At 43.7% G+C, this 25173-nt stretch overlaps 1 protein-coding gene across 1 annotated transcript in view; it reads right to left on the bottom strand.

The window, feature by feature from the left end:
- LOC138567897 (SCO-spondin-like) overlaps positions 1 to 25173 on the bottom strand; it is a 1036222-nt gene that overhangs the window by 769374 nt on the left and 241675 nt on the right. Inside the window, exons 21-22 of the mRNA XM_069646396.1 lie at positions 13535 to 13669; positions 1929 to 2131 (exon numbers count right to left, since the gene is read on the bottom strand). Of these exons, the coding sequence (XP_069502497.1) occupies positions 1929 to 2131; positions 13535 to 13669 (338 nt within the window). The remainder of the gene's footprint in view (positions 1 to 1928; positions 2132 to 13534; positions 13670 to 25173) is intronic.

Genomic DNA, 25173 nt, shown 5'->3' with positions numbered 1-25173 from the left:
AAGGCTTTGATTGCATGCATTTGAGGATATAGTAAGATCTTGGTAAGACCTTGGTTCTTTCTGCACTTTTCAGGAATTGAGTGAACCATTTGCTGGTGTTAATGTAAATCTGTGTGAGTGTCTTTGTCTAGCGTGCAATTTATTTTTGATTTGTTGAGGTTGAGCTGCCTTCTTCAACATCTGATTTTTAGGTGTTTTGCGTGTTGTATTTCACCGCAACAACAAACAAATAACACATAACTCGCACCTGCAGAACATGAGGACTCACATTGATCCGATATTCACACCAAGATCATTGCACGGTGAAAACCGAACTGAAGCTGCCAAAAGGACACCACATTTCTCACTCTCCTACTCCCTCTTCACCTTACTAAACCCCACCGCTCCTTCTTGTTTGCAGATCCGCCTGAACGCTCGGGGACCAATTCTGTTGGTGACGGTTCGCGGTACAAATACCTTTAACATTAACATTTGAAAAGGGCAGCAACCATATCTATACATTGCATTGTGTCTTTTGTACTTTCCAATTGTCTTAGCAAAACTGGAAAGCGGCTTTATAGGTAGCAATCAGGGCATTTGATATTGGGAGGATAGCTCAGGGGCAACGTGCTCGCCTTGGAAGCAAGACGACATGGAGCAACACAGGTTTGATCTACGGGTCCGTGCCTAGATAACCGATCATATCATATCTCTTTTCATGAGTGAATGTTCATTTTCGAGAGTAAAATGAACTTTCCTGATTGTAATAACTCCCATCCATGGGCACGGTACCAGGTCAATATCAAGGTGTATTGTATCTTTATTGAGAATTAGCTGCCTTTTTATTGCAACTACCTGTATTTTCATTTTGGTTTGGAATGTTTCATGCCCAGAAGGGCACTGGCATCACTTACGCTTACTAAGCAACCCACATGAATGGATTGGGCCCCATCCCATCTACAGAACACCCAAAATAGAATTAAGGAGGGAAGAAGGGAGTTGATTGGTTGGCTCCTTCAATTGAAGAGTTTGCTACTAGATTAAATGGCCCTATATGTCATAAAATGATCTTCCCCAACCATGTCTTGCAAAAATTGAGCAAGCATGCGCAAGATGAGAGAATCTCTCGGAGTACAAGGTCCAAAGTTCTGCAAATCTCTCTGAGAGTTCCGGTCTACTCTTGAAAACTGAGCTGTTAGAACACACCTTCCACTACTGAACGGCACCACGAGATGTGTCACACCGGTAAAACCAGATAGATGGCCGGGCTTGCATCCTGGCTTAACTTTAAAAGCCATCAATCCAGGCCAGCTTGGCCCACCTCCAATAATTAAGATGGCGTCCTTCCAATTCCAATATATTACAAGGACCCTGACTCGTGCTCACTACAATTCAATTTTCAGGTTTTAGGTGGTGGACCCTGACACAAAGCAATAGCAACAGATCACCCGGTCGCCAACGTGACCTGCATCTTGAGTGATCATTTGCGCCTGTTTCTACTATTCTAATGCTGAGATGTATGATATGATAGGTTATTTATAACGCGCTTAATACCCAGAGGTTTCTAAGCACGGAACCCCAGGATCGAACCTGTGCTGCTTTGTATCGTCTTGCTTCCAAGGCGAGCATGTTGCCCCTGAGCTATCCTCGCGAGACATGTAAGTGTAACAATGAAGTAAATGGGGCATTTGGGGAGCATGCTGGGACTATAAGACAGCTACATGATGTCCATTAATTCACTGAATTTAGTTTGCACCAAGAATGCACATTTTGTTGAACTTCTTGGAATATGCCTTCAGATCCTGGCAGCATTAACTTGTACTTTAAATCTTAAAAGTGATACAAATGCCAGCTCAAAAGGAATGAATGCCTGTATCAAGCAAAGGTTAAAACTCTAATGGGATTTTTCTTAGCTTCTGAGGTTCTGTGAGGCTGGCACTACAACCTACAGTGCAGGGGTGCTCAAAGTCGTCGCTGTGCACTTCGGGGCACATCAGGCTGCTGCGCCAGGAGTTGCCAAAGAGGTCCGAGGTGGGCTCGACGATGCCCTGTCTGCTGGTGAAGTCGTTCTCGGTGTCCCCGTCAAAGTTCCCGCACAGCCCGCTCACGCGCCCTTGGAAGGCGGGATCCAGCTTCACGTAGATTCGCGTGCCTAGGGGGAATGAAGAGGTGTATAAATGCACGCCCTTCAAAGTAAAAGGAAGGGGATGGGCAACTTCAGCAACAACCAGACATTCAAAGTACACAACTGCAGTGGAGTGCGTGCCAAGAGCGTGCCACGTCACATGTGCCTCAGATTCCAACATAAGCGTACATATCATAGACCATACAGTGCTCATTATTACATGATTGGTGATTTGTTGCTAAGTTATGTTCATGTTTAGGTGACCAAGAAAATTGCTTGTATGGAAAAAGAAATTCTTTGTAAGATATTTCATTGTGTATATGTTTGGAATCATATTCTCTGTAGATTGGTCATTTGGCAAAAAGAAAAGGGGAAGAGGATGTATCATTGATGGGCGATAACTATGCACTGTTTCAGAGTGCGTCATATCCTGTGCAGAAACTAAATACTGAAGAACTGCATTGGGGGGTCAAAGTGCAGGCATGTTTAAGGGGAAAGATATTCCTGAAAAGGAATCCATGCTGAACTTTGGTACCTTCTAACACAAGTTTGGGAAAGGGAGAAGAGGGCGATCCATCTTGCTTTCTTGAAGGTAGACACCCTTTGCTCTGTGCTGTCTTTTACTTTCCCAGACTCTCCCAGCCTATATAAGCTCTCCCTGGCATGCCCTGTCTCACAGCATCCACTGTGTAGAACCCTTTCTCCCATCAGACTCTAGGACCCCTGGCTGGAGTCTGCACTGTTGGTAGGTGGAGATCGGCATCCTTATCTCGCACGAGCAATGGTTAAAGGTTTGCTCCAATCAGATGCGCTGCCCCTTAAGGTATGTTTACCAGTGCGCTAAAGGGTTCAACACATAATCCTTCGCCTGTGCTGGTCTCTGCTTCGCATGATCATTTCTAAATGATCAATGAGGAACAGCTGTTGGAAATTGATCAATGAGGAACAGCTGCTGGAAATCTAATTAGGGCATGGGGACCTGCTCAAACATTTTTGAAAAAAAACAGATGTTGCAGCCAATGTCGGCTTGAGTTCCTATCTCGAGCGAAGCCTTTGTGCCTCTCTGGTTCCTTTCTCAGATGGCCAAGGGTCTGCACCAGGGGTGCCTGTATTGTGGCTGCAGCAATATATGTACAATTCCGAGAAATAAAGTTGGTACCCTTTAGTGCGCTCCTTGGGAAGAATTACTCAATCACTTGGTTATGTTAATTCCAATTTGTTTATTCAGTATAGGTTCTGGATACTCCATACACTTAAAATTTCAATAAACAAACTTTGTCTCCCAAATTGTCTCCCAACACGTGTTTCCCCATGACTTTAGCCACGGTTCCTCAGGGGAGATTCTAAAGTGAAAAAAGAACCCAAGTTCATACATTCTATGTATATAAACAGAGACTTAAGTGCATTAAACCTCTAGTTTCATAACCACTTCTATCTGAGAAGAGGATATACACTCACCCTTGTCATGTTTCTCATAATTCTGATTCAGTATTGATTGGTATTCAATTTTCTCTCTCATCGGCTCTCTATTTGTCTTCCTTTTGTTCTTTTTCCCTTTTTTCTTTTTTTCTTTTTTTCTTTTTTCCTATAAGAAAAATGCACAAAGCTCATATGCTTTGGTTCACATTCTAATACTGGCTATTAATGTGTTATATTTCTGAACAGCAAAGCAGTCTTTGCTGTCCTATACAGTGTGCTGTGTCCTTCCTAGCCTATATAGAATGGCATTTTAGTATTGGTCCATTATTACTAGTATAAATTCTGCATTTGCATTGGTATTCAGTTTGATTGAATTTATGCACCCTCTATGAGGTAGCCCTTTACATTTCTAGAGAAAATTATTTTAAATTGCTATGGAGTTTACCTTGTGTGTAGATTCTTGTGGATTCAAAGATGTTCCTTTCTCTCGGTACGATTGCCTCTGTGCATCCGTGGTTCCCGGATGCATCTTACCTCAATTCTACTTCTGTTTATATATCGCGGAGCACGTCGCGTGATGACGTCATCGCGTAATGTGCCGCGATGACGTCATACGCGTCAAAAAACGTGCGGCGGCCATCTTGGATTTGTTTTTTGTGAAAAAAAAAAAAAAATTGTTTCTATGTTGTAGCCTTCATTTTTGTACAAATAATTTTCAGGTTGCATTGCTATTTTGAAAAAAATGGATTTATTTTCAAAGAAACCCTAAGCTAACACTAATGTCTTCTTTAATTTAATTGTGTCTCTAAATGTTGTTGTATCTATGCGTATGTGATGGCATCAACACGTTGGATCCAGCTTTCCATTTACTATATTTCAGTGTATGTGGTATAGAGTATATAGGCTCTATATATAAATGAACAACAAGTTGCTTATACATGCTTTCAGTGGTAGACAGAGAGGTACTTAGGATGATGCACATATACAATCAATAGTGTTTTTATAACCAGTTTGCCATCTCTGGATCTGTGTTTAGACCAGTTTGGCATGTATCCATTATACAAATCCATTTTGACTCCATTCTCCTTAATATAAGTTCTCTGTCTCCTCCTCTTTCAGGTTGCTCGATTTTTTCCAGTCCAATGATTTTGATGTCCTTGATGTCTGATTGTTGGTGTTCTTTTGCAAAGTGTATGGCCATTGGGTACCTTGCATCCCCGTTCTTGATTGCTCTAAGATGTTCCAATATCCGTATTCTAATTTCTCTTATCGTGCTCCCGATGTATTTCTTGTTGCAAATGCATTGTATAGCATAGATTACATATTGACTTCTGCAGTTTATAAATTGTTTGATGTCAATCATTTTTCCAGTGGGTAATTTAATTTGTTTGATTCCATTTATCATGTGTGAACAAATTGAACATTTGCTGCATTTGTAGGATCCTGTTGGTGCCGGCACTTTGAAAAACTACTCAAGGAGTCCTTTACTGGGTTCCTTAGATGACTCGGACTTAATTTCTTTTTCAGAGTTGGAGCTTTTCTAAATACCATTGATGGTTTTTCTTCAATAATGGTGCTGAGTGTATCATCTGTGAATAGAATGTTCCAATGTTTATTCAAAGTTTTCTTTATGTTGTATATTTCACTACTGAATGTTGTAATGAAATGGGTTTTCATTTCTTTATTCTTTACTTTTCGTTTTTCAATTAATAGGCTGGTTCTTGTTACTTTTTCTGCTTTCTGAATTGCATGGTTAAGAGAGTCTTCTTTATATCCTCTCTGTATAAAGTTTTCTTTTAGATCTGTTAGATGTTTTTGGTACCTGGTATCCAAGCTGCAATTGCGTTTTATTCTAAGTATTTCTCCATATGGGATGTTCTTTATGGTGTGTTTTGGATGGTTGCTTTGTGCATGTAGCTTGTTGTTGACTGCTGTGGGTTTGATATACAAGTCTGTTAGTATCTTGTCACCATCTGTGTACAGTTGTAGATCTAAAAATTCTATTTCTTCTGAGCTGATTTTTTCTGTGAATTTGATATTATGATTATTGTCATTAAGATAGGCAATATATTTCAGGAGGCTTGTTTTGTTTCCATGCCATATCATAAGGATATCGTCTATGTAACAACACCAGTAGACAATTTTATTTTCTATGAATGCCTCATGTTGCCAGGCATGGATTAGTTCAAAATGGCCCATAAATAAATTTGCATATGTTGGGGCAAATTTCGCCCCCATGGCAGTTCCTTGTTCCTGCTTATATAGGACTTGATTAAACAAAAAAATGTTGTTTGACAGAACGAAGTTTAGCATCTCTAGAATCATATTATTCGGATTAAGAAATGAAATAGACCTTGTTTTCAAGAAGAATTCCGTTGTTTCCATTCCCTTTGTGTGTTGGATGCTGGTGTAAAGTGACACCACATCCAACGTCACAAATAAATATTCTGCTTCCCACGGTATACACTCCATTTGTTGTATCACGTGTTTCGTGTCTCGTAAATAAGAAGCTAGCCCTGTTGTTAGGGGCTGTAGATATAAGTCTATATATTCTGAGATTCTTTCTGTTAAAGAACCTATCCCATTAATGATGGGTCTACATGGTGGAAACGTCTTGTACTTTTTATGTATTTTTGGAAGGAAATATATTGTTGGCATGACAGGTTTGTCTAATACCAAATACTTTGTTTCTTCTTACGTCAGTAGGCCCATTTCTTCCCAATGTTTTGCCATTTGATTCCATTGAGCTTGTAGGTCTCTAATTGGTTTTTTTTGTAGTATTGAGTAACATTTAGTGTCCTTTAGTTGTCTGGTTCCTTCTGTTATGTAATCTTGTTTCTTCATAAGCACAATGTTCCCTCCTTTATCAGCTGACTTCACAACTATTTCCTCATTTTTGGAGAGTGTATCTATTGCCTTTTTCTCAGCTTTCGTTAAATTGTATTTGATGTTGGTTTGCTTGTTTTCAAGGTATTTTTTTCATAAATCATTGCTTACAGCTTTTTGAAAAAGATCTATGGCATTATTTTCCATTAAATTGGGTATGAATTTCGATTTAGATCTTAAATGTGTTTCCTCGGTCTGGAACGGATCTATATTTTGTTCCGCCATGAAGGTATCCAATGAGAAATCCGTTTCTGTTAAATTCATTATGTTTACTGATCCTTCTGCTAGTTCCACAGTGAGGGGTGAAATGTCTTGGATATTGCGTTCTTTGAGTTTCATAGGTGATTCTGCGAAATATTTTCTAAGTTTTAGTTTCCGACAAAATTTAAAAAGGTCTACTTGTGTTTGGAAGTAATCCGTCCTATTGGCTGGACAGAAATTCAGTCCTCTATTAAGTGCTGTCTTGAGAGATTCATCAATATTTAGATTGGAAAGGTTTAGGACTAGATTTCCTGGTTCCCTCTGGTTTCTCTGTTCCTGGATCTCGTTAGCATTCCTCTTTGTCCTATACCTGTGTTTATTCGATCCTCCTCTCTTTCCCCTCTTGGTTTTGTGGAACCTATTGTAGTATTTCCGCCTACGTTTAGATTTAGAGATGGTTTCGGGAACATTGTTCGTTGGGTATATGGTCGATTTGTTGATTTGTGTCTCCGAAATTCTTCCAAAAAAGACAAGGGGCCTAGCAAGTCTTTTGATGTACTTGGTTTGGAAATACTTTCTTTTTCTGATTCGCTGTTCGTTTCAGTTTCTGACGATTCTGTTGGTGTGGTAATATTATCTGTGCTTGTTTTTGTTTTAAATTTAGTGTTTCCTTTAGTGTCATATTTCCTCTGATAGGTGTAAATTCTGCCAATTTTGTAGTCTATTTCATCCCTTATGAAGGTTTTCTGTTGTTTGTTCTTGATCTCTTCAGTAAATTTGTTAAGATATTCATCTAGTATTTGGTAGTTTTTAAATGTCAGCTCTGGTAAATTCAATTTTTCTATTGTTTCTTTAAGTTCCTCGATTTCCTTTAATGTTTTTTCATGGATCAGGGCAGAATGATTAATAATCCTTATCATCAAACCTTTTGAGATTTCTGTTAAATAGTCCTCCCAGTTCTTTAGTGCTTCTGTGTCCTCTTCTTCAAATGATGGGAAGATGCAAACTCTTAATCCACGAGGTATCCTCCCTACCTCCATGTACATCTTCATTGTTTTAATCTCCCACCATTTGGACAGTTCTTTCTTTGATGCTGCTTCCAATCTTTCGAAAAGATTTCTTAATGAAGTTGATGTTTGGGATGCCATTACTACTCCTGTTTGTCTATGCCTTAGGCTAGGCCCCTCGTCTTTTTTGGAAGAATTTCGGAGACACAAATCAACAAATCGACCATATACCCAACGAACAATGTTCCCGAAACCATCTCTAAATCTAAACGTAGGCGGAAATACTACAATAGGTTCCACAAAACCAAGAGGGGAAAGAGAGGAGGATCGAATAAACACAGGTATAGGACAAAGAGGAATGCTAACGAGATCCAGGAACAGAGAAACCAGAGGGAACCAGGAAATCTAGTCCTAAACCTTTCCAATCTAAATATTGATGAATCTCTCAAGACAGCACTTAATAGAGGACTGAATTTCTGTCCAGCCAATAGGACGGATTACTTCCAAACACAAGTAGACCTTTTTAAATTTTGTCGGAAACTAAAACTTAGAAAATATTTCGCAGAATCACCTATGAAACTCAAAGAACGCAATATCCAAGACATTTCACCCCTCACTGTGGAACTAGCAGAAGGATCAGTAAACATAATGAATTTAACAGAAACGGATTTCTTATTGGATACCTTCATGGCGGAACAAAATATAGATCCGTTCCAGACTGAGGAAACACATTTAAGATCTAAATCGAAATTCATACCCAATTTAATGGAAAATAATGCCATAGATCTTTTTCAAAAAGCTTTAAGCAATGATTTACGAAAAAAATACCTTGAAAACAAGCAAACCAACATCAAATACAATTTAACGAAAGCTGAGAAAAAGGCAATAGATACACTCTCCAAAAATGAGGAAATAGTTGTGAAGTCAGCTGATAAAGGAGGGAACATTGTGCTTATGAAGAAACAAGATTACATAACAGAAGGAACCAGACAACTAAAGGACACTAAATGTTACTCAATACTACAAAAAAACCCAATTAGAGACCTACAAGCTCAATGGAATCAAATGGCAAAACATTGGGAAGAAATGGGCCTACTGACGGAAGAAGAAACAAAGTATTTGGTAATAGACAAACCTGTCATGCCAACAATATATTTCCTTCCAAAAATACATAAAAAGTACAAGAAGTTTCCACCATGTAGACCCATCATTAATGGGATAGGTTCTTTAACAGAAATAATCTCAGAATATATAGACTTATATCTACAGCCCCTAACAACAGGGCTAGCTTCTTATTTACGAGACACGAAACACGTGATACAACAAATGGAGTGTATACCGTGGGAAGCAGAATATTTATTTGTGACGTTGGATGTGGTGTCACTTTACACCAGCATCCAACACACAAAAGGAATGGAAACAACGGAATTCTTCTTGAAAACAAGGTCTATTTCATTTCTTAATCCGAATAATATGATTCTAGAGATGCTAAACTTCGTTCTGTCAAACAACATTTTTTTGTTTAATCAAGTCCTATATAAGCAGGAACAAGGAACTGCCATGGGGGCGAAATTTGCCCCAACATATGCAAATTTATTTATGGGCCATTTTGAACTAATCCATGCCTGGCAACATGAGGCATTCATAGAAAATAAAATTGTCTACTGGGGTCGTTATATAGACGATATCCTTATGATATGGCATGGAAACAAAACAAGCCTCCTGAAATATATTGCCTATCTTAATGACAATAATCATAATATCAAATTCACAGAAAAAATCAGCTCAGAAGAAATAGAATTTTTAGATCTACAACTGTACACAGATGGTGACAAGATACTAACAGACTTGTATATCAAACCCACAGCAGTCAACAACAAGCTACATGCACAAAGCAACCATCCAAAACACACCATAAAGAACATCCCATATGGAGAAATACTTAGAATAAAACGCAATTGCAGCTTGGATACCAGGTACCAAAAACATCTAACAGATCTAAAAGAAAACTTTATACAGAGAGGATATAAAGAAGACTCTCTTAACCATGCAATTCAGAAAGCAGAAAAAGTAACAAGAACCAGCCTATTAATTGAAAAACGAAAAGTAAAGAATAAAGAAATGAAAACCCATTTCATTACAACATTCAGTAGTGAAATATACAACATAAAGAAAACTTTGAATAAACATTGGAACATTCTATTCACAGATGATACACTCAGCACCATTATTGAAGAAAAGCCATCAATGGTATTTAGAAAAGCTCCAACTCTGAAAAAGAAATTAAGTCCGAGTCATCTAAGGAACCCAGTAAAGGACTCCTTGAGTAGTTTTTTGAAAGTGCCGGCACCAACAGGATCCTACAAATGCAGCAAATGTTCAATTTGTTCACACATGATAAATGGAATCAAACAAATTAAATTACCCACTGGAAAAATGATTGACATCAAACAATTTATAAACTGCAGAAGTCAATATGTAATCTATGCTATACAATGCATTTGCAACAAGAAATACATCGGGAGCACGATAAGAGAAATTAGAATACGGATATTGGAACATCTTAGAGCAATCAAGAACGGGGATGCAAGGTACCCAATGGCCATACACTTTGCAAAAGAACACCAACAATCAGACATCAAGGACATCAAAATCATTGGACTGGAAAAAATCGAGCAACCTGAAAGAGGAGGAGACAGAGAACTTATATTAAGGAGAATGGAGTCAAAATGGATTTGTATAATGGATACATGCCAAACTGGTCTAAACACAGATCCAGAGATGGCAAACTGGTTATAAAAACACTATTGATTGTATATGTGCATCATCCTAAGTACCTCTCTGTCTACCACTGAAAGCATGTATAAGCAACTTGTTGTTCATTTATATATAGAGCCTATATACTCTATACCACATACACTGAAATATAGTAAATGGAAAGCTGGATCCAACGTGTTGATGCCATCACATACGCATAGATACAACAACATTTAGAGACACAATTAAATTAAAGAAGACATTAGTGTTAGCTTAGGGTTTCTTTGAAAATAAATCCATTCTTTTGCAAAATAGCAATGCAACCTGAAAATTATTTGTACAAAAATGAAGGCTACAACATAGAAACAAATTTTTTTTTTTTTCACAAAAAACAAATCCAAGATGGCCGCCGCACGTTTTTTGCCGCGTATGACGTCATCGCGGCACATTACGCGATGACGTCATCACGCGACGTGCTCCGCGATATATAAACAGAAGTAGAATTGAGGTAAGATGCATCCGGGAACCACGGATGCACAGAGGCAATCGTACCGAGAGAAAGGAACATCTTTGAATCCACAAGAATCTACACACAAGGTAAACTCTATAGCAATTTAAAATAATTTTCTCTAGAAATGTAAAGGGCTACCTCATAGAGGGTGCATAAATTCAATCAAACTGAATACCAATGCAAATGCAGAATTTATACTAGTAATAATGGACCAATACTAAAATGCCATTCTATATAGGCTAGGAAGGACACAGCACACTGTATAGGACAGCAAAGACTGCTTTGCTGTTCAGAAATATAACACATTAATAGCCAGTATTAGAATGTGAACCAAAGCATATGAGCTTTGTGCATTTTTCTTATAGGAAAAAAGAAAAAAAGAAAAAAAGAAAAAAGGGAAAAAGAACAAAAGGAAGACAAATAGAGAGCCGATGAGAGAGAAAATTGAATACCAATCAATACTGAATCAGAATTATGAGAAACATGACAAGGGTGAGTGTATGTCCTCTTCTCAGATAGAAGTGGTTATGAAACTAGAGGTTTAATGCACTTAAGTCTCTGTTTATATACATAGAATGTATGAACTTGGGTTCTTTTTTCACTTTAGAATCTCCCCTGAGGAACCGTGGCTAAAGTCATGGGGAAACACGTGTTGGGAGACAATTTGGGAGACAAAGTTTGTTTATTGAAATTTTAAGTGTATGGAGTATCCAGAACCTATACTGAATAAACAAATTGGAATTAACATAACCAAGTGATTGAGTAATTCTTCCCAAGGAGCGCACTAAAGGGTACCAACTTTATTTCTCGGACCTGCTCAAACATGTTTTCGTTGTACCGTATGCAGACCCTTTGGGGTATGTACATCAGCAGGTGGAGCTGGTTTGGGGTTCCTGCTCACCCAGAGGACCCGTGCCGTTGGTTTTGACTTATCTTGCTCACGCTGAGGCGTCGCTAGGGTGGAATTGGGGGGGGGAGCTATAGCCCCAGGTCTTTTGGTTGTAGCCCTGGATAAAAGCTCAGGGGCTACAAACTAGGCTGGCTAGCCCCGAGTCCCGACAGTCCTGGCATTAGCGTAGCCCCAGATATTTTCCAGACCTGGTAACATCCCTGTTTCTCTTTCCACACAGGGTTCAGAATTTACCAATGGCGTACTGTGACGAAAAAGTTAATACTAAGGAATTGGAAAATATCAACGTGCCCACATTGTGAGGAATATCTCTAAGACTGTTGTCAACTAGAGGAAAAGTCTTGTATAACAGAATAGATTTGCAGGATAAACATAAAGAGATGTTAAATCATTTTAATGACCGTGTCGTCTGTGGACCTGCATCTAACCGTAGAGGGAGTAGAGTGCACCCCACCACAGATAGGAGCAGCGCTAAGGCTCACAATCTGAGAAGTACATACTTTTTGATCTCCAAACCCGCGAGCAAGCTCATCTCCCGAGACAGACCCAGCCCGGGTGATGAGCTTGCTGGAGAAGCAGCATGGTATGTGGAAGCCATCTTGTATCCGCACAACTGCAGCAGAAGTCACAGCAAAGGTTGGCATGGCAGGTCGGTCTCTCTTGTCTCCATGTCTCTTGATGGTCTGCCCAGGCCTGGAGTCCGGTATGTGAATGGCATGGAGCTCCCGCCACAACTGAAGACAGTGAACCCTAACCCACGGATCTTGAAGTCGAAGCTCTAAAAGCTTTTGAACAGCCATTACTTTTGAAAGGCCCAGACATTCTGAAAGAGGGCTCTGGAAGCCGCAGCCTCTACAGGACCTCAGGAGATGTCATTTTATTGTTGTCCCTCCTTGGCAGGGCATGTCCCCTTCACCTTCTCTCCTCTTCTGCACGTTTATGCTTCTTAAGGTATTCTTTGTCTTGTTGCCGTTGGACTCATGGAGATAGGACGCCAGTCTGCTCTCGTTCTGTCCTGCCCAGTCCTTGAAGTCATCCCTGACACAGATCTTCATGCGGGGGAAGGCAGTCCATGCAAAAACTCATCCCTGCTCAAACCTTTGCCAAGTGATTTAAAAAGTGACATCGTTAACGCTGTACGGCTGGTTCAAAGCTGGAGCATAACTTGACAGAAAAGCGTAAAACGTAAATAAAAGTTAAAAAAATAAAAATAAAATAGCAATGTTCAAGTAGTAAAAACAGCCAGCAGGAGCTCACTCCAGGGGTTCTTCTCCTTTTGGGGTGGAAAAAGAATCTGAAATGAAGATTTTGCGTTTGGACAACAGGGCGTAGCACTGCCCAGTCAGTGATACTCAGGCTGCAGGGCCGACTGGTACAGGTTATCTATAATAAATGGAAAAATGGTTCCTTTTTTCTACTAAACAATGCTTTTTAAGTGATGGCTTGTCCCAGCCTGAGAGGTGAGAATGTTCAAATGTATGCGAATCTATATGTTCTCCAGCCCCAGTCTCTACAGACTCTCAGCCGCACACAGGAGATATATGCTTTGAGTGAACAGTAGAGAGCTGGTCAAAGTAGGACGTTCGCTTGCCTGGTGATTAATGGCATAAAGCAACAGTGCACAGCAAGTGGTCACAAAACATTCTCTATCCGGAGCCCTACAGGCTGCCAAACTCCGCGTGGCGGCAAGTATCCCGAAGGATCAGGAACGAGCAGGCCCGAGTAGGATGTTCTCTTACCTCCATCCCACAGGACCGTCAGCCCCAGCTTGGAAATGAGAGTGACGAAGAGGCCAGCCCGTTCCACCACCAGCCCGTTGCCGCTGTACGTCTTCGGGATTCGAACCGTGATCCCATTCACGGTCACCTCCTTGCCTTAAAGAGATACATTGCAATTAACAAGAGAAACTGTGCTTAGGGAGCATAAGTAAAAGCGCACCATTGACTTTGCCTCCTCATTGTACTTTTCAGCTTACTTGGAGACCCCGGTACTAGCACGCCGATCGGTTCTAGACATTTCTAGCACCGTCTGCTTGGTTGACCAACCAAGCAATGTCGGTCATGTCATATCTTGAAAATGTGCAACATGTGATTATGAATTTGGGGCATTTGAAGTTTTCTGTCTGATGCCATGTAGGACTCCTCCCTAGGACACAAGTAGTGAGATCGGTTCCGTCCCATTGGAATCCCACTAGAGTGGTAAAGCTCTTTTTCTTTAAATAATACGTACACAACTATAACATCATTTGTATTGCTCCATTAACACCGATACCAGAGATTATGATATTTATAAGCAGGTTTCTTCCATTCATCCGTCAAAAATGGAGATCGTTTATTTATTTATTTGATTTATCCAATGATTTGCTATCGTGCACACCTGTCACATAATGGCTACTTAGGAGCCCTTTTATATAGACTCGAGTAAACATTCATATGAAGATGGAACGTTAGAATGATTATGAGTTCAATGTTAGGAGAACAAATGAAGTCTCTGTTTTTTAGTTCACATGCTTTATGCTGGCGTGAGCCATGAAAGCACAGATACAATACAATAACATCACAATTTAAAAGTGATCGTCATGTCACATCAATATCAAAAGGTTAAAAACTGAGACTTGAGACTTCAATTTCAGGAATACACAGTCCAAACACAACTGAAGTCTTGTCCTAATAACTCTACACAACTATAAAAAAAAGAATTCCTTGTAAATAACAGTGTTGCACTACCGCCTCTTAAATATAGAGTGCCTCCATTCATTCAGTGTGCGTGAATGTTTTAGACTTATTAACATGAAAAAGTGACAGTGTGAATACAATGTAAAGTGCACTAGTGGTTTTGTATCGTTGGGCTATTTATCAATATGTTCTAGTGATAGATTGGTGCTTCTAATTTTTAGATTGTTTGCCCAACCATCTTCGCATGTAAATCAAATCTACGCAAGGGGTGTGCCATTGTTGTTGTACAAGCTTAGCCCCCTGCCCCTTCTACTCCATGCTTTGCCAGAGAGTTGGCAACTGACTGGATTACCACACTATCCTTATGGGGGCGACATGAAATCATTGCTTGCATGGTTGTTCTGATGGATCTCACTTGGAGTAGGGATTTTAAGTAAGATCCAAGTAATATAGGGAAATCAGTAAGAGGTGATTAGTCCTTCCAATCGTGGTCCGACTCATTGGACAAATATCAGTACGGTACTGTTCCGTTTCTGGCACAATCGTGCAAGCAGAAGGATGCCAAGGCAGAGTGTTCTAACAGTTTTTCTAAAGCCCAACTAAGGGCTTCATAAAACCATATCTGAGGCAGTACAAGAACTCCACTTTTAGTATAAGGCTGTACCACTTGAGTTCATGGTAGCGTAGGCAGAGCAGCCAGGCTTATCTTAGGAGGGAGAAAGGGCTGTAGAATCAGTACGAAGAAATTGTAGCACACATATGGTTCAAAGAAACACTGATACACTATGTATTGTAAAAATAATGATTTATTATAAATACATGTAGGCCAAGATGAATCTTGGGAAAGGTAAGTATTATCACATATCATGTGAACACAATTATAAAAACCAACTCAATACTTATGGAATACAAACCAAGGTATAACCTTATTTAAAGGAGCATTAGGCAAGTTAAGGCGAGTCAAACTGAAGGTTATACATTGAGAATGGCACTAGGCTAGTCTTGGGGAACAAGACCAGGTTAGTTATACTTTTAGAATACCAGAGGCAATACAAGGGCCGCAGACCCTATTGGTCATTACATACAGCGTTATTAACCTTCAGAATCACTTAATTAGACCAACTCTGTTACAAGTCTATCTTGCAACATATGTAACCTTTGTTCCACTATGAATGGATACAGTTACAGCACCAAAGTTACTTTCAAGAACACAGTTCAGAGGAAGTAACTTAAGTCATATAAAAGAACATCTCGCCAATCACAGATCACTTCACACTACCCTACTTTGCTCCTCCTCCTCAGAAGTTTACCTACCTCGCAGAACTCTTCCCATCCCAGCAACCTCTGCTATCCGTGCAACCGATATGTAAACCCCAGGGTGTGTCCCCTATGTGCATCATTTCCCAAGCTTCCCAACTAGATGTAACCTTTATAAATCACATTCACGCAGACATGCCTTGCTTAGGAAGAGGAAGCATGAAATCAGACTGTAGTTAACAAGACTGTTTGGAGCGTCTGTAGGTTTGTTCGCAAACAGGTTTATTATAGATGTGTTCATCTGTGCAAAGACTCTGCCCCTTGTGAGAGTTACGTCTCGGGAGGGTTGCTCAGAGGCAACGCATTGGTCTTGGAAGCAAGACGGCGTGGAGCAACACAGGTTCGATCCCCGGGTCCACGCTTAGAAACCTTTGGGTATTAAGCGCTTTATAAATAGCCAATTACAATTATGGTGAGGATGTTAGTGATGTAGAGGGTCCATTTCAGGAACAGATCTTTTAGGCATGGTCCGGCATTGGCCGGTTTTCTCACTGCTTTTTTTTGTCCGTTGGTATGAAACGAGGCAGTGATAAACATGTTACGTGGCGTGTAGGTGGAAGAAATTGGTTGCTGGGTATGTCCTCTCCGAGCTTTGGTATTATTCATTTGAAGAAGGTGAGGAGGTCTCCTCATATTGTTATGAGGTGTTGTGGGTATTCTTCAGGGCTCCTGGATCGGCTAATCCTGAAAGAGGATAAAGGTTTCCCTTGATTAGTTTGTGCCCTTGTTGAGGCTGTATTACTCTAAAGAAACCTCTGTTGAGGGTTTTACAAAGGACTTTTTTGGACTGAAGTTTTGCTCACAGCCATTGATTTAGCATCTCACAACGAAACCTTTGTTGGTTGCCAAGTCCCAGTTTGGACAATTGTTTGTACACTATGTTGCAATTTTTCACTCTTTTCATTTTTATGGGTGTGATCACGTTAAGTGTTTTCCTTATACTGCGATTAAATGCCTCTAGTCAGTCATTAGGGTCAGTGCTGTTAAGTGGAATTAGGTTGAAGAAGAGGCAGTTGTTAGGTTTTTTTTTATCTCGATTTGTTAGTTGTTGTTCCTGGCACCATTAGCTGCTGTGTATTGTTAGAGGGAAACTACATGTTCAGGAGCAGGATTGTGATTGGACAATGGTCTAGTCACAGGTGAGGTATAACTGAAATGGTTCATGTTTCAATGGTTTGTATCCTTTTTGTGAAGAATATGGGCCTCATTACACGGTACGCTGTAAAATCCGGCCAGTACCGGCATGTCGCTATTAACGTGTCCGGCTTGGCATGATGCCGCTAATTGCATGGCATTACGAGTACGCGGACACGAGCACAGCGGCATGCCTGTAATGACCCTACCGCCATGCCGCAAAAGACCCCAAAAAGACCCTTTGCGGCATCGACGAAAGTGCTGATAGCACTTCCGACATCCTGCAACATGCTAATAGAGGTCACCGCTAATAGCAATGACCGCTATTAGCGGTCACCGTAAAATTGTGGAAACGGAAATAGCGTTATCGCACAGGAAAGGGAAAGAGCACGGCGGCCATCTTTAAAAACACAATCCATTGCCATCCTCGGCCCACAGGACCTGTTTCCACACCACTCCAACACCAAAGCATCCCGGATACCCTGTTGATGCCAAAGGCCATCAAGAAAAGCGCGGATCGGCAGCGCAAAGAAAAATTCACCAGCGAGGAGCTGATCATGTTAACTGAGACCCTTTGCCGCAAATGCTAATGTCATATTTGCGAATGACATGCGGCGTGAGACCCTCGTGAAAAAAAAGGCCATCTGAGCAGAGGTGGCCCATAAAGTCAGTGCGGTGGGCACCACCACCCGCACTGTCAGGGACTGCAGGAAGTGGTGGGACGATCTACGGCTCCGGGTTCGCCGCATACTGGCTGCAAACCGCAACCTGGCCATGGCCACGGGAGGTGGTGCTGATTCTCGCATCAAACTCCGGGAGTGGGAGGAGACCTCCGCCAGCACAATTGGTGTAGAATCCATCGAGGGAGTCGGGGACATGGAGCGTGGTGCGCCCACTTCATCAGATGGAGGTGAGTGTACACATTAAACAATGCACTGTGAAGGGTGAGGGCCCCCCCAAATGTGAGTCCAGAATCAGCCCATGGATCCCGCCACAAACATACATGCACACAACCCTGCCCATGGAAGTGTCACACCCCAACACACACACATGCACGCATCACCACATACACGTGCAACACAGACCCATGCATGCATGACCCACCCGACATCCCCATTACCGGATTCCCAACTAAAGAGGACCCAATGCATAGAGTGGCATTACGTAATTATTTGGCATGAAGCACGTTGAACCATCACCAATGCTATTCCCTATTTTTGTCCCCCACAGGCTCACAGACAGACAGTGATGAGCAGGGCACTGTGTCACAGGCTCCCCCAGCCAAGAAAAAGGCCAGGGCACAGGAGACAGGGGACACCGCTACCACATCAAGGGGCACAGGGAGGAGTGAGCACCAGCAGAGGGGTAAACGCAGCAAGAGCACCAGTTAACCAAGGCCGGAATCTACAGCTGCTACAATTGCTGCACCCACGGCAGTGTTCCCCCCATCATTGGAAACAACCACGAAGGGCCCGCTCTCTGCTGCCACCAGTTCGACTGGTGAGGCAGCAGCCACCGCGCCGCTGTCTGACGTGGAGGAGACCATTGACCTGGAAACGCAAAGGCAGACCCCCAGCCCCCCGCAATCCATTGAGGCGATCAAGTAGCCATGGACAATCTGGCAACGAGACCATGGAAGGGTGCCGGAGCCCTCAGGTGTCCTCACTTGATGGCCGAGCCATGGACCAGGGCGCAGCAGCCACCCCAAGAGCTGGACGCAGTCGCCATGACCTGTCAACCATCAGCCAGAGGCAGGTGGAAATAACAGCGCTGGTTGGCCAGCATGTGGAAGAGGCAACCCGTCTGAGGGAGAAGGTTAGGGCCAATGCAAGCCAGACAAGAGAGGGCATGAAGGCCTGCACAAACAGGCTCTGCGAGGAGATGGCCCAACTGAGGCAGGTCCTCACCCGCATAGCGGACGCTATGGACCGACAATCTCCCCCCCACCACAGGATCAACCGGGCACATCCTCCTCCGCAAGTTCACGTCAGACAAGCCCCCGCCGCCGCTCCTTGCGCACCATGAGGCGCACGCCATCCCAACCTCCCTGGCGGTGGTGGCCATGAGAAGTAGGGCCAGCAAGAACTAGCTGGCACATGTGCAGCAGGACACCTACGTACTACAAGCCACACATGGGAGTGTTGTGGGGGCAGGGGGGAAAGGGTGTTTTTGGGAGTGTTGTGGGGGGAGGGGGGAAAGGGTGTTTTTGGGAGTGTTGTGGGGGGAGGGGGAAATGGTGTTTTTGGGAGTGTTGTGGGGGAAGGGGGGAAAGGGTGTTTTTGGGAGTGTTGTGGGGGAAGGTGGGAAAGGGTGTTTTCACAGTTGGGGCCATGCACTTTTTGTTCACAAATTCATCATAATACACTGTTGACAAGTTGAAACACAGGCTTGGTCTTCATCATTGTGTATGTGTACTTTATTGGGGACAGGGCCCATTGTGCGCTTCACCACATGCACCAGGGCAACAATACCCATATCCATCCAAAAGAGTTGAACCATGTCTATCAGAATATTTGATAGATCAGATGCTGACGCACATCGTGTCCCTCCTGGCCATCGCCTCTTGCATGACCTGCCGGCCCATTTGCCCCATCCTCATCCCCATCATCATCCTCATCAGGTGGTTGCATTTCGACGTCAGGGGGAAGTGGCACATTCCATCTGATACACATATTGTGCAGCATGACACATGCCATGGTTATCTTCGGCACCTTGTCATGGCCGTACAGGAGAGCCCCACCCAACCAGCTTAGGCACCGGAAACGTGTCTTCAGAAGGCCAAATGCCTGCTCAATCACGACGCGGGTACGGTTATGTGCAAGGTTGTATTCCTTTTCGTGCCTGTTCTGTGGGTTCCATATAGGGGTAAGGAGCCACCTCTTCAGGGGACAGCCAGCATCACCTGCATGGGTGGAACAATGGGGCCTTGTTTCTGGTCACCTCAATTGCAACCTGGACATTTCACACTAATTCTGTTTGCATTCTGATTAGCATCCACGATTCCCAGCATGCATGGAGACGATCAGTGTAACTGCAATGTGAGAAGATAATCTAGTCCCTGCAAGTGGACGTGCACCATGCATGCCTCCGGCAGTATTTCCCAAGTCCTGGGTGTGGACAGGTCCTAGGTGTTCCTGGGGCCAGACAACCTTTGTACGACACTGCTAGTGTACTGCCATTATGATTCCAATGTCCCCATGCTGTGAAGCGGCACATGAGTAGTGGTGTATGGGTGTGGTTCTATACAATGGCTACAGGTGATCCCTTTGCATGCACTCAAGGGCACATATCTGTTGTGATATTGTTCAACGCACATTTACTTTTTGCATATTGGCTGCATGTAGCAGTTTTGTGTCATATAGGGTATGGTATGATGTGCAATGTGCATGTGGATAGATGTATCATGTTTTGCGTTATGGATTGATGTCTTTGTTGTGCAGCTTACAACTTGCATGTGGTTTCGTGTCCGCTCCATTGTGGGCTGCCTTGGTGGACATTGGCGTACATCTCTATGTCCCTTTATTGTACGGACGACAGTCCACAACCAGTTGGAGTATGTATCTCCCCCCCCCTAAACACACCCCACATCACACTGCCATGTGCTTGCCCTGCTACTCACCAAGTAGCCACGAAAGTTGTCCAGCATGTCGCTCAATGTTGCGTGGTATCGTTGAGTTCCGCAGGACCATTGAATCATGGGTTGATCAGGAGTATCGGGCACAAATGTGTTGTTATCTTGTTTGAGTCACATACCATTTGGACAATGATGGAGTGGTAATGCTTTCTGTTTCGGTAGACTGCTTCATTGTGATGTGGGAGCACCATTTCCACATGGGTACAGTCGATGGCCCCGATGCTACTTGGGATGCCTGCCAGTGAATAGATGCCAACTTTATTGTTGGAGATCTCCTGGGCTGTCCGTGGCAGGGATATGTGTTCACTTGTGTGCTTCAGGGGGGCATCAAGCACCTGGGTCAGCGTGCGTGAGAATACTGGTTGTGAAATGCCATGCATCTGCCCTACCGTATGCTGGTAGGTGCCTGTGGCCAGGTAGTGGAGCACAGTTACCACCTTCAGTAGAGGGGGGATGGCAGTACGGATGTCTATGAGGCTCACTATGTTGTTCTGAATCATGTCCGCAATGGTGGTGATGGTATCCCGGTCCAAGCGGCACAGGGAGTGTGTCTGCTCAGGGGTTAGGTTCAATGGAATGGCTAGAATCCTGGGGATTGCTGGCTGCCTCTGTGGTATGACTCGGTGCACTGGTGGGGCTTGCTGGGCCAGTCTCGCCATCCTCCTCCCCCTGCGTCTCCTCTGTGCTGCCTGTTGTTGTTGGTGCTGCAATGCAATCATGTCCTCCAGCCCATGTAATGTGGCAAGTATTGGAACCATCTTGGTGTGGGAAGGGGTGTGGGAAGGGGTGTGGTGTGCTCCTTTTGTGCTGCCCCAGTCTCCATTGCCTCCACCTGTGCTGTTGTGGCCACCTGTGGCAGGTGGGGACACTACTCAGCTCTCTTAATGGGTGGTTCGCGATGCCGGTATTTCCTCCATGCCGGTATGGGCTTCTCTGGCCAATACCATGCTGCTATTTGCATGTGCGCATGGCTTGTAATGGCGTGCTATTAGCGCCAGTCTGCTATTTCCGACCTGAGGGGTCGCGCGCCCACAGACTGGCCGCTATTAGTGACACCGTTCTTAGCAGTGCCGCTAATAGCGGCCAGTCCAGGTCGTGATTAGCTAGGGATTTTAGCGATACCGGTAATCCCTTACCGGTATCGTTATTCCCTTACCGCCTAACGTGTAATGAGGCCCTATGTCTCGCAGAGGGCCGGCCTTGAGTGGCGCATGCAACAAGCTGGTTGACGTCCCATTGCCACCATGAACTCTCTGAACCACAAGCTTCTTTTTCTCGGCTCTGTCTACCCGAAGATTAAAATTCCCCTAGAAGTAGGATTTTTTGGACCATTGATTTCAGGTATAGATTCAAGTCCTGGAACAGCTTAGAAAGGATCTGTCAATGGATGCGGGGAGATAAGTGACTGATGTTACGACGAGCATAGCTGGATTGGCCTTGCAGCGATCAGTATCCCATTGAATGGACTCGTGAAACAGAATACTGATGTCACTACATGGGAAGTAGTCTGTGAATACAACTTTCCACCCCTTCTCCCTCCAATGCTACATTTGCAAATTGTCTTTCATTTCAGTTGGGAGTGTTGCATGATTTCCGAGCCAGGCTTCTGTAAGGAGGATTAAGTGGCATTTGTATTAATCAGTCGAATTATGACTTTCAAGGACACACTGATTTGGTTATTTGGTCATTTATTTTATTTATGTATTTTATTTTATTGGTCATTTATAAAGCGCCTATACAGCAAATGGTGTTTCAAGAAGCCACAAGACAAAAAGGGGAGGGGTACAGGGAAGAAAACAACAATAACAGTCCTACTAGGCCTTGTGTCATTCCGATCGTGCAAGTGCAGTAACATGAAGTGCAGGGGTGTGGAGAGTGAGAAGTGCCGGTCATGGCGGAAGGGATAAAGCTAGGGTGGGAGGGGAGTGCAAGGCAGAGTGGAGGTATACAAGTGAAGGTGGGGGAGGAGGGGAAAAGCGGGCCCTCGGGCTAGGCAAGTGCTAAGGAGAGATCAGGAGGGCAAGTGCAAGGGGATCCAGGGACTGCAAGGAGTGAGGGCCACATGCTAAGTGCATGGACAAGGCTGGACCAGACTCGATGGGGATGCACACCCCACCAGGCTAGTCAGGGGAAGGATCCTCAGAGGGCAAGTGCTGGTTGCCGTGGGGGAGAGTCAGGGACACAAGGGTGGTGGGGTGGACTGGGCAACTGGGCAAGGAGGGCCTGGTGCTCTGTAGGACTCAGAAGGGACCAGGCAGCCAGTCAATGCGGCAGATGGGGTCATTAGCAGGGGAGATGGAAGGAAGAAGAGAAAAGGAGAGTTTTGAGAAGCTTCCAGAATTTAAGGAGATCCTACTCAAGCCTGAGAGGGGCAGGGAGGCCATTCCAGAGGGAGGATCCTGCAGAAGAAAGAGATTGACCCCCCACTCTCTGCTTGGAAAAGCATCTGATCTGCCGAGAGGTTGAGCTAGAAGACCGAAGGTCTCTAGCAACAAGGTGTTTAGGGAGAGAGAGCTGGATGTAGCGGGGTCCCAGGCCCCAGATATCCTTGTGGATGATGCAGAGGGTCTTGAACTTGCTCTTCACAGCCTTCGGGAGCTAGTGGGTAGATTTCAGGGCTGGAGAGATGTGGTTCGTGAGCCTGAGGCTAAGGATACGTTTCGATGATGAGCCTGACCTTTACAGAGAGAATAGTTTCAGTTATCGGTTCAGAAATCTCTTTTGCTCTAGTCCAAGGGTCTGCCATGTTTGGCTCGCTAGATGTGTTGGAATGCAATTACCAGCAGGACTAGTCAACATAGTCAGTGGTCAGGAGTCAACGGAGTCGTAGTCCAAAACGCCTGGAGAGCCGCAGTTTGCAGATCTCTGCCGCAGTCAAGCAGAGCCACTCGTGTCGCTTGCCACTCTGGTGGGTGGGGCCTTCCCTTAGAGGTTTGGCACACAGCTCCATTCTCTTCAGCACTTTCAGGGTTTGCGACGTATCATTACTCTGCCTCGAGTCGGTACGAATGCAGAAGTAAACCATTGGGTCCTGATTCGAAATCCATTGACATACTAATGTGCAAGCTTCCACTTCATCATTGTAGCCAAACACCTGCTGAGGGGCAGGAGGCATTGTTATACTGATTTACTAGTAACATGTGCACCACCCAGGCCACTCCCCTGCTCTGGTGAAGGAACTATTGCTGTGCTAAGGTGTTAGGCCCCTTCTCTTATGTATCATCATGGCCCAGTGGTCGAAGTGGGCGGGAGCAGTTGGGAGCGGCGCACCTCTACTTTTTTAAATTAAATGTAACTGTTGCCTTACTTTTATTTTCAAAAGAAACCGTTCTGGAATGGTTTAGTTTTAAAATCCAAGTGTAGGAAGAAGTTGAAATGTGCACTTGAATGCAGTGTACTGAACAGTCCCTTAAACAGCAGGTGTGTTTGAGATGGGGTGGGGTGATGGGGTTTATGGGGAGCGGGGGCAGACCAGCAGGGAACATAGTTCCGCTACTTATTTTCAAACTCCTGGGCCACATGGCCGCCCCTCATTCAGGGCAGGAAGTATTGTTGGGTTCATGCGCTTGGACGTCTGACGCGTTGCGCCCAACCCTCTGCTGTTGTGTCTGAACTAAGGCTGTGTTAACACACTAAGACCCATTTCGGTCACCCTGTCCAACGGAAAGAGGCAGCCACTTTATACTTAAGCACTAATAATCTGCTGGACCATTGCATCAAAGGCCCTCTTGTGATGCCCCAACCATTGGCGTACCAATGTGCCATGCCCCACCTCCGTGATTATAAAGCCAAAATCCCGGGGTCTGGTGCAGAGGCATCCCTAAATCTGCTGTCATGACCAGGGACGTCATTTAGGGGTCGCCCTTGCTAACCCTGTGGTCTCCCTTGCTACCCCTAAGAAAATAAATAAAAAAAGAAAAGTTGTATTTTTTGTATTATTTTTTTTTAATTGAGGCTCCTGGGCTGTGGCCAGCAGCATGTGGCTCTTTGTTTCTGGAGTGGCTGGTTTTCTGGTAACTACAGCCAGTAAGATAGCTCAGTGGGTAGAGCGATCGCTGCTGCAATGTGTGCGATCTGCAGGCGCAGATTTGACTCTCGGCACGGTCAACTCAGCCTTTCTTATTACTGAGGTTGATAAATGAGTACCAACACAGGTGGGGTGATATTGTATGTGATAGGCGTAAGTGCTATATAATAACACATCATTATCATTTTGCATTGAACGTCTGCTTGCATTCACAGTAATTTGGTAATATGAGCCTATACACAATATATTTACGATACATATGGTGATCCATTCTTGCATGCAATGTATATCACTTACAGTGATACGTATACCATTTTTTGCATAGTGTACTTGGAAACAATGCTATGTGATGCCACTTCCTGTTTTGTCAAGGGGCGAAAGGTCGTTTTCCATCGCTTCCTGTGATGTCACTTCTGGGTGAGGCCAGATGACATCACTTCTAGTGATGTCATCAGAGGTCAAGGGTCGTGTGATATCACTTCTGCTACCCTCGGCATTTTGGTGGAATGACGTCCCTGGTCATGACATGTGCATGTGGTATTTCAGGTCTCCTAGTGGTGATCCTGCAACTGCTTCTGACACGGGAGGCAT

This window comes from Ambystoma mexicanum, chromosome 2p (assembly GCF_040938575.1).
Source record: "Ambystoma mexicanum isolate Mex_15411 chromosome 2p, UKY_AmexF1_1, whole genome shotgun sequence".
Classification (NCBI taxonomy): domain Eukaryota; kingdom Metazoa; phylum Chordata; class Amphibia; order Caudata; family Ambystomatidae; genus Ambystoma; species Ambystoma mexicanum.
This window is presented reverse-complemented; position numbering and strand designations above follow the sequence as displayed.